Source organism: Orbicella franksi, chromosome 7 (assembly GCF_964199315.1).
Source record: "Orbicella franksi chromosome 7, jaOrbFran1.1, whole genome shotgun sequence".
Classification (NCBI taxonomy): domain Eukaryota; kingdom Metazoa; phylum Cnidaria; class Anthozoa; order Scleractinia; family Merulinidae; genus Orbicella; species Orbicella franksi.
In genome coordinates, this window is record NC_138151.1 from 5313069 (window position 1) to 5323854 (window position 10786).

At 39.6% G+C, this 10786-nt stretch overlaps 1 protein-coding gene across 1 annotated transcript; it reads right to left on the minus strand.

Annotated features, from left to right (window-relative positions):
• Positions 1–756: 756 nt before the first annotated feature.
• On the minus strand, positions 757–10680 carry LOC145493478 (uncharacterized). Its single transcript, XM_081472951.1, has 8 exons — positions 10219–10680; positions 8342–8552; positions 7259–7560; positions 6087–6227; positions 5296–5624; positions 2997–4133; positions 1935–2202; positions 757–1343 (listed from the first exon to the last, which is right to left on the minus strand). The coding sequence occupies exons 1-8, from the start codon at positions 10381–10383 to the stop codon at positions 768–770; spliced, it is 3129 nt and encodes a 1042-aa protein (XP_081329077.1). The 5' UTR covers positions 10384–10680; the 3' UTR covers positions 757–767.
• Positions 10681–10786: the final 106 nt, after the last annotated feature.

A 10786-nucleotide genomic window follows, 5' to 3' on the forward strand; every position in this document is an offset into this window, starting at 1 on the left:
ATGGTTTTAGTTCTTGGTTTAAAAACAGCCTAATCCTTAAATAGCTAACTACACAGAAATCCTATTATATTATTGCAAACAGTCTAACTGATAGTATAAATTGGTCCTGGAAAGATCAGGCAAAACGTCTGTTTATATACGGCAATCGAGCAAGTCTATGCCATCTGCATTCGTGCTAATGAGCATGGATACTTAGCATTATTTTGTACAACATACTTCTGTTAATAACCTAGCATAAAAATCTATGAATCTAGCAAAAAACTATACGATATATATTCGAGACATTAATTAATACATCGCTTTTGCCCTAACGTTGCGTTTTGGCTTGTTCTGGCTTGTTATTCGTCTAGATTTCCAGATTTAATGATTATGACAATCTGACCGCGTCAACATGTTTAAAAGCTGTGTCTATCCAGCTAACATTAACATAGCAATAAAAGTCACTAATAAAAATCTAGAAGCCCTGTCAGTGGTCAGGCCAGCTCATGTGTTAACCTCAAGATGAATTTGCAGGAGAGGAGGATTAGTTAATAGCTGATCTGCCAAGATAGATTAAACCCGCTTCTGTAAACCGCAAACGAGAAGATTTTTCCCTCAGGCCTGCAGGCAGATCCTTCACTGCTGTTTAATGTTGACTCGAGAACATCGAAATAAAATGACTGATTCTAAACTGATTCTATTTCACCTAGGAAATGACACAAACTTTTTGTTAATGATGCTAAGATAAAGAATTCAAAATGTATGTGCAGCAACTGGAATATCATTTACTAGTTCCTGTTAGGCTCAAAACGCACTGCAGTCCCGTCTTCTGCTTCGCGATTATATGAAACAGCTGCTGCTTTCAGGTTTTTTGGGCGAGGAGCTGGCTTTGGTTTCGTTGGTGGCGTTTTCCTTCGGGAAATTGACGACTTCGGAGGCGGTGGTGGTTTTTTCTTGGGAAAGTCTCCTCCATCCCGTACCTTTGTTAAACACTGTAATCCCTTACGTGCTGTCAGTCTTGAGCTTGGCTCTTTGTTCCAACACGATGTCATGACGTGTTGCCAGATTCCCCATGGATGGTGCGTGCCATTAATGTGAGTGGGTCGAAGGTCCCGTTTCGTCACTTCTTCCAGAAGCATGTGCTGTGGTTTGCTGGCAATGGCGGCTCGAAACGCAGTCTCGCCGTACCACAGCTCCCAAAGAACATACCCAAAACTGTACATATCGGCCTTGCTGTTGTAGATTCGACCCTCGAAGACTTCAGGGGCTAAGTATATCGAGGTGCCGCATACTTTACCCGTTATTTCGTTTTCCAGTCTAGCCACTCCCACGTCTGCGAGTTTTACCTCTCCGTCGGGCGTCAACTACACCAGGCAAAGAATATAAGGACATTGCAAAGTACATTACAGACGAAAATCAAACGATTAACTCAGTTAAATGAAAACTGGCTTAAACTCAGATTTTAATCTTCTCTACAATCTCTTCGCTGACCTGCCTCTTTATACCTGATTCTGAGCTGTAATTCGGCGGACAAACCTGTAAGCTACACAACATTCTACTCATAAACGTCAGAATTATTAGTGAAAACAGCACCGAAGACAGAAAAATATGCCTTTTTATCGATTGGAGCTTTCGGGCCTTTTTCCCGAATTTCGTAGTTCATCCCACCCCACTATGATAATAGAGGTCTTAGTTGCTTTAAGGGTATCATTAAGGACATCTTATCTCTGCATGTTTTGGTCCTAAGGACTAATTGCTCGGGACGACGTTATTTCAGTGGAATCTCACTTTTCGTGTCTTGTTATCTGACTGGTCAGTTCTGTTTGTGTAAATTGTAGCTGCTAAATTAGAGAATTAATCCATTTCCTAACGATTGAACGGAAATGTTCAGGAAAGACTAAGAGAGGAAGGGGATCCTGGAAAAGGATCTGGAAATCTTGATCTCACCAACTCACCAAAATAGTATCCAATTTTAAATCACGGTGAACAAATCCTTCATCATGAATATATTGCAAGGCATCCAAGATATTCAGAGCCCACCCTAACACCTTCTTCTTGACTTCTTCACTTGACAATCGCGCAGGGGCGTTCATCGGATGAGAAATTACCCAAGACCGAAGGGAGCAGCTGCACAGTTCTAGGACAATCAACACTTTTGTTCCATTTCGACCATGCTGAAGATTGGTTCCATAAAACTTCACAATGTAAGGATGAGTTAGTTTCCTAGCGAAAAGAATACATAATAAAAACATACTAGTTACAGCGAAAATTTGGACTGAATTAAATATGTATTTTGTCCATTTCTTACAAAGTTTAATTCAAGACGTAAGCTATGGCGTTGATTAAAATGATACTATTTCAGTTGCGCTTTCAAAAATTCGAAAATTTCTCGACATCTATATTGGTTTTATGGCCAACCCGCGACTGGATATACTGACTGAAGACATTTTATAAAGAGAGCAGTGACCACATTGTGTGTTATATTTGCGTGTTTGTGTGTAAGCCTGAGTAAATAAAGTAAAAACTGAAAAACTGTAATCCCCCTTGATAAGCCTAGGTGCTTTGGGGAAAAACAATAACAAATATGTTTAAATTAAAAACAAAAAACAGCAACAACAAAAAAAAAACATGAAGAATTCACAAAATCAATTCAAATAAAGATGGAGTACTATGTCAACGTCCTTGGAGTTTTAACTGACAAGCACTCTGCCGCATGTATAAGAGTCCACATTTTGGTCAAAACACGTTGATTACACAAACTCCACTTGTAAGTTAAGTTTGCAAAGACGAGTAGCCGAAGGGTGAACATGGATATACCGTTTCGAGTAAGAAAATAAGTTAAAAGAATATTTCCAACGTGATCATTTACGCAAAGTACATATCTTCAGGACTGTAAAGAGCGTGCATAAATATGTAGATATTTACGTTAGAAGATAGATGTACTCATTTCGAAAAGACTAAAGAGCATTTTACAATTCCGTTGAACAAAAGTAACTTTAATGGTTACATCGTTTTACCTTAAAGCTCGCTCCTCGTCAACGAAATGCCATATGTTGTTAGTCGTGAGTGGATCTCTGTACCTCTTAAGTGCAACCTTTATTTCTGGTTGTCCTTCGCGAGAAAGAACACCTTTGTACACTGTCGAGAAGCTACCTTCCCCAATAATGGACTCATCGCATTTCAACTCTTCATCTGTGAAAGCAGACTTCCTGACCTCACTGACATTGTAGACGGTCAGGCTGCGTTGCAACAACCTTATCTGCTCCTTCAAAGGCTCGTAAACTTCTTGAATTTCAGTTTTGCTTCTTTTGTTTTCAAGTAGTTGCTGGTACAACTGTTCGTCGCCTTCTCTCAGTTGAGGTATCTTGTCCTTGATCTGTTTAAGAAACTGCACAGCATCTTCCAGTTGTGTATTGATGAAAGGAAGCAGTCGGTCGTGGGTAGAAATGACTTTAAGGCATTTACGTGATCTTTTTGACATATAGCTACATGGATCGTCGTTGTAGCTCTCCAGTCTAGTTTTATGATGGGTCATCTCCTTCAATTTGGCACCGAGCTTACTGAAAGCTAGAGGGGAACCAACAACCACAGATGCCAAGCCTTGCCGAAGCCATGTTGGCGCAGTACTTTTCTGGGAGTTGCTTTGTGTCACGTCTTCGTCTTGTGAAACGTCCGCTTCGGTCTCATCAAGGAAAGATTGTTCTTCCACCTTGCAGATTTCCTCTGCCATTACATCGTACTTTTCAGTACAATATTGGATCAATGAATCCTGTGCTTTTTTAAATTCGCGTTTGTCGTCTTCCCATTGCTGAACAAACTGGTGTGTTCTCTCAGAAACGTATTCCAGTGCTTTACTCTTCGTCTCTCGCCATGTCGCTAAGGCTGCGGGGGTTTCACCAACAGACCATTCACAAAAGCTCTTGATAGTTTTCTCGGATTTAAAGTGCGCCGCTAGCTTTTGAATGATCTCTTGAAATATTTGCGACTGATGTTGACTCAGTTCATCAAATCTACGTTCCTGAGAGCTTTTTAGTTCCTGCATACGACTCATCACTCTTTTGATCTCTTTCTCTGTTTCTTGATGCGACATTTTTGCTGACTTCAGAAATATTCTGATTTGACGAGAGACGTGTTTAAGGAGATCCTCGAGCCATCTGTTGGATAATCATTAAAACGTGGTAAATTACTAACCTTGAGAATTCCCCGTTTTCCAGCTTGCCATAAAAAATATCAACAAATCAAAATTAATCTGATGACACAAAGTATCAAAACCCTTTCTATTTCCAAGCCTATTAACTCAGAATATGTAAGATAAAGATAAAACCCATTCCAGTTTTAAAGTAATTGGATCGAGAAGCCGGTGGCTCATCGGTGTGGACACTTATTAACTTCCGTTTCAGTAGCTCACAACACAAGGAGAGTTGCTGAATCTCCCCTGGATAGAACGACTTACAATCCATCAAATATTTTTGCTCGCGCGCGATTGGTCTAAGCACATCGCGTGACTGAACATTCCCCGGCTAAAACTGGGAAATGTCTGAGTGTTATTATCCAACTGTAGCAAATACGGTCCAAATAACAGTACAAATATACAGCGAGATTGTACATTTATTTGTACAGTAGAAAACCTGTTTGTCGGAAAGGTCGGCGCGCGCACGCAAAACTGTCACACTCTCCCTCTTTCGCTGACAAATTTATTGTCTACAGCAGTTGGATAATAAATCTCTTACTAGATGTTTTGGTGTGTAGTATCGCTTTATATTTTCACTCGTTGTTTGTATTTTGACGAGCCCGTATGACTCGTCCTACGGGCTCGTCAAAATACGACACAACTCGTAGTAATATACAGCGATACTACACACCAAAACATGTAATAAAATATATATATTCCCCAATTTCAGAAACCGCGCGTGTTGCGAAAAATCTTTGAAGGATAATAAGCATTTAACGTGAAAATATGTTCGAATATTTGTCCTTGGACATTGTTTGTTCCTCCAAACTGTTCGCTTCTCGGAACAGATTATGTCCGCTGACAAATATTCCAGCATATTTCCGTTCCAAATGGAGGCTATTGTTTATATAGAGCATCGCAGCCAAGTAACCCTCAGCTGCCGTTCAATACAACAGTTCCCATAAGGACTCCGGGGTGGGTTGATGCACTGTGAGAATAAAGCATTGCCTGACTCAGCTGGCTTGAATTATACCGTTCAGGCCACCATCACTGAAATTCATTCTCGGGCATACGTGCATGGAGTATATCTAGGGTCGTATATTTATTACTTTATCTTCCTTTTGCGTAATTACAATTTTTCTCACCGAGTATACATCAGAAGATTATTCTGCATAGATGATACAACGAGACTACGAATTCCTGCGATTAAGTCGTTAAACTCTCCTGTGATTACACCATACGTCTGAGCCAACTGTGCAGTCTTGCATGACAAATACACGATCTGGGATTTCGGATTTAGGTTACCAAGCCTCTTCGTGAGTTTTTCGATTTGTTCCTTTTTCACTTCCTCGCGTTCTTTGCCGTCAATCAGATCCCACTTGTTGCAAACAAACAACGTACAACCGGTGAATAGTGTCAGGTCCATCTTGGCGTTTTTCTTGAGGGTTTGAGCGCAGTTGAGTATTTTTCCTAGCTATTTAGGTAAACACAACAGAAGTGTACATGTTACGGCTAATCCAAACGTCAGTGAGGATTATTCGATATAATTGGTCACTGGCACGTTTATGCTCGTACAGTAAGGAAACATTTTGTTTACTATTGAAAGTAAGGCTAAAAAGAGCATTTTGAATGCTCTGGTAAAAGTTCCCTCGGTCGCTCGATCGAGGAGAGTGGTCGGTAATTGGAAGGCTGAGAGAAAAGAATAAGGCAAAATTGGGAATTTATAAATATCGAAAGTTATAATATGGCAAGGTATTCTTCAGGTAAATCCGAGTGTTCCACGTATTATTTATTTATTTGTTATTTTTTTTTGGGGGGGGGGGAGGGAGGGGGAGTAGTAAATCTTATTGCTATCTGATGAGCACTAACCCTTTTGTTACATTCAGTAACGGAAGTTTGTTTTATTCTGCAAACTATTAACTCTATAAACGCGTACCCTGTCCTCCTGAATCCCTCCAGCGTTGACACTGTTGATGACATACATGAAGCAGAAGGCACGAGGCAAGTAGTTGAGGACAAATTCACTCATGACGTCGCTTTCTCCAACTCCAGGGCTATCAACTATCATAATACCCTCCTGAAAGGACAATGATAATCATCGATTATAAAAGGCTATGAAGGGAACGTCCCTTATAAGTAACGTATAAGCAAATTCATCCATTTCCCCCCACTGAGATACAAGGAGGGGTTGATGGACGATGTAATGGATGATTTCGATACAAGACATATGAAAATTTTCTCAGAAAGCCTATGTTTGCTCTACGAGATGAGACTTTTTATTGATTACGACGTCATTGACGTCAAATAACGTTATTAGGTGGTCTTATGATATATACACTTTTTTAGAAAACACCTTTCTGGGACAGTTTTGGTATCACCTTAAAGGACTTTGCATTCTAACTTCAAAAATGAACTTGTCCTGGTCACATGTCACAACAGTTGTTAAATAACTTGCCCCTAAGAGTAAAAAAGTGTTGTTCATAATATATTACATAGAGTGTGTTCATTGTCACGCAATAAAAAATAAAATCAAAAACCATTTAGTGGATAAAGTCAAGAAATCGTGATATTGTTGACGATAAATAAAGAAGACAGTTCTACAAGTTTAAGATCACTGTTGTCCCAAAGTTGAGATATTCGTCGAAATGTTCCGCGCAAAATTATAACGCCTAGTATGGAGTCGCCATGTTGGCGGACCTCCGTAGTGCTCCAATATGGCGGCCGGAAAATAGGAAACAATGTGCAGGACTATGATACAACATTCTCATAAGTACACATCTTTAAAGTTTTGTTGTAAAGTATAATTAAAATGTACTGAGTTAAAGCCATTTTGTAAGTGCTTTTGGGCTGTTAAGAACCGTTGCTATAGGCGTTGCTATGTTAAAATATAGCTACCAGTGCGCATCAAGCTGTCTATCGTGGCCGTTTTTGCCTTGTTATTTAATTAGGACTAGCATGAAGGAACTCGATTTGCGCGTAGTCAATGAAATATAGTTCTAATATCACCTAAGAAGATTGAAAATCGGTATATTGTATAGGTCAACGTCATTTCGTCGCCTAATTCTAAAATAATTTTCATGTTATCATTTCGTTGCCATTATATATTACCTCAAGCAATGGGTGTGGCCAGAACAATTCTACCTTCTTGTAAGGTGTTTTTTCTCGATTGGTCCTCAGGCTGACGAATTTTTCTATCTGCTCTTGGTAGGTTTCTTCTCCATGCATGACAAATTCATGGAACATTGGCTCACGATTCTCTGTGCCGGAATCCTTGAAGTGCACACCAATCTTTGGCTTCTCGCCATATTTCAACTCGCAGATTGTTGATGTTGTGCTCAACGTTGAATGGGGCAGAAGATCGTCTCCGAGAATCAAATTGATGACACTGCTTTTACCAGCACTTGTCTCACCTGTTCACAGAACATTTCAAACAGTGTCACTCGCACTGGTACTTTGCTTACTTTCTGTTATTATAGATTAATAATGGTAACCGGACTGAGTGGAATCCAATGATTGACTTATGTAACTGTCCGATTACAGGTGTTCGATTACAGCTAACTGTCCGATTACAACTTTGCAGTTTAATTAGAGCAAAATACAGCAGTTTATGCACCAATCATATTTGAGGAAATTGTGATTGTTATGCTTAAAGCAGAAATTAAACTTGGACTGTAGTTAAAAGGTGTGTCAAGGTTTCTTGCTTCTCCTACTTAGGCTCCACAATATCAAATTTATGAATCTTCGTCTTTGGAATATGCAGAGGGAAGAGAGTGTGCATTCTGCAAACCGTGGACTAGTACCAGCAAAGTTTGGCTATTCAATCTGGAGATTTTGATGGGAGAATTAGATATTATTTGGCGTCTTTTTTTTTTTTTTTTCATATATGTTCCTCGAATTTCCATAAAAACATAAACACCTAAGTTGACTTGTAGAGATTTGATCCGTTAACTTTTTTCTTAATAATTAACAATCAACTTGTTTCATTGAAAGGAACGAGATCAAGATAAAGGAGAATATGAGACAGATGGATTTCTTGTATGAAATTGGTCAGTCTGGGTTCTGCATATCCTTACTGGGTATCCTCGGTCTTCATCGAAACACCATAAAACGTCAAAAAGAACACGCTGTGAAAATCTCTATCAAAAAATATTTTTGATATCTCTTTTTAGAGAAAACGTATAAAAAACTTACCTGCAACAAGGACGATATACTGATCTCTCGGTTTGAAGCTTTCAATGTTTTCCTTCAAAGTTGTTTTGAAGTCTCCCAAGCTTGTTTGTAGCGTTTCTATGAAGTCGGTATCCAGTTTGTCCAGGAACACTTCAGTTGTGACATAAAGATCCAAAAGCTTCTCACGTTTTGCAGCATCTGATTTCTTAGCTTCCGAGAGGACCTGGTGTGTCTGGAGATGAAAACAGAATGGAAAACAACATTGACGATGGCAATCTCTCCCCACAGCCCGCGCGTTTTGGGTCAGCGATGAACCAACAAAATCCACTTTGGACAAAATCTAAAACCAGAGGAAGAAAATCCTCGCTCCGGTTCTATTGTGCAAATGCGTTGAGGTACGTTAACTATACTTCCCATATCACATGCGTAAATATTGGTTGCAAATACTTTACGACAAAAATAATCTTATTTTGGTTACCAGTCACAACTGAGAGGATTGTAAGAGCGCTAAAATTTCCCTCTGTGGTTTCTGTTGTTTGATTTGGCCTTGTCAGAGTTAATGCCTAATGAATCATTTTTCAAAGGCTGCAAGACGGCAGTCACAACTTAAGATCACCGTGCATATTCCTCCTGATAATTCAGTTTAAAATGTTTTTCTATACCAAGACTGAAAAGGCTGAAGCAGCTGTACATGGCCACTAACACTTTCAATAGAGTTTTCTTTATTTTTCGCTCGGATACAGGGTTAACACTCTTCTACCATGCAATGAAGCGATATAAAGTCCCTTTATTAAGTGGCCACCACTAACCTTTAGACACACTCACTAACTAAATGATTCTTTTGTGGGAGCAACAGGGTTAAGTGTCTCTAACCAGTTACGCACTAGCTTTTTCTCCATTTTTGATGGCTACAACTTGCAACAAGTATAGGTAATCATATGAATGCGAGTGTAATTAAGGATTTACACTACGAGAGATATTTAAAAATTCTGTCAAAATTGCACGAGCCTTTATATGACTCAGAAAATGACGAACGCGCGAGCGTTAATTTGCACTGCAGTGCAAATGGAAAATTAACGATCAATTGGTCTGCTCTCACCCAATCGCAATGAAGTAATTTTCTCAGTCATATAATAAATCATTTAGTGTCATTGATTATTATTCACTAAGTTAGTAATCTATTGCAAATAATAATTCGCCTCAATACTTCCTGTTGCTGTTTTTCATGAGCCCAAATTTTACGATGTCACGTCTTCTTAAGTCACGCCTAAACTCACGCAATAGAGCGTAACTAAATACCAATAAATCGTGTTACTTTCATTGTTAATTTATAGATGTAAGAACTACGCTAAAGGTTGCAGATGTTCGATCTTCCGGACTGAATGTCTTTCGTTTCCCTTAAATTAGCAACTGAGTGGTTTATTTACGATACAAATTCATATCTGAGATGACTGGACACCAAAACTGATTCAAAGTCAATTCTTTGTTGTTAGTTAGCGGCCATATTCCAACAACATGGCGCATGTATTATATAAACAGGCACGCGCTGGATCCCATAAGCGCAATTAGTATGCATTGAATATCCATTGATTAACGTTTTACTATCTGTGCGCTCTCCATATGCATTTCATATTGCAAGCCAGTCACTGTAGGAGACTAATGAGAACGTGTTTAGTGCGCAATTCTTGTATAGTCCTGCTAGGCTCCTCCTAACCTCCTACAAGTGAGGATGATCAAGTCATCCTCTCCTAACGATCGAGAACATGCTAATCGATTTGCCTTGAGGCGCTAAAACAACGGCGAACCACGCAACATTTAAATACTTCCACAATCAATTGATACCGGCTGACTAATCTGTATTTGTCTCCCAAAAAGAAGACTGATGGCTGGGTACTTACCTCTCCAACCTTTCGTGTAGATGCTCCTTCTAAGTCTTTCAAATGTTTGCTCAGCGCGGTCTTCATCTCATCCAGAGTGTTGATTCCTTTCGTTGGAAGACCAAAGGATTTCATTATGTCGCAACATTCTGACATATCGTCTATTTTGTCCAGATTCGAAGACATCTTTTACTTTATCCGAGGTGAATGCGGCAGCTTGCTTGATCATGTAGCTTATTACAAATGGCGTCCGCACCAAGCCAGTCTGTCGATGTCGTGCGAGCAACGTCAAAACTACTTTGCAAAGCGCTGTGTGGAAAGGCGGGAAAATCTTTGATCTCTAGTCATACTGCACGTAACAAGATGAGCTAGTAAAATGGCCGGAATACGTCGCTTTAACTACGAACAGAAATTTCAACAGGGCTTGCAAGAAACATAAACAATTCAAGCAACGTACACAGTCCCCGTTTCTCATTTCTAACAGACCATAATAGTCGTCTACGGGCCTCTTCATATGAGCCCGGTAATCGGGCTGGCTCGGTTACGGGGACGAAATTTGTTGTCTGTTCATATGGGAATTTCAGCCCGA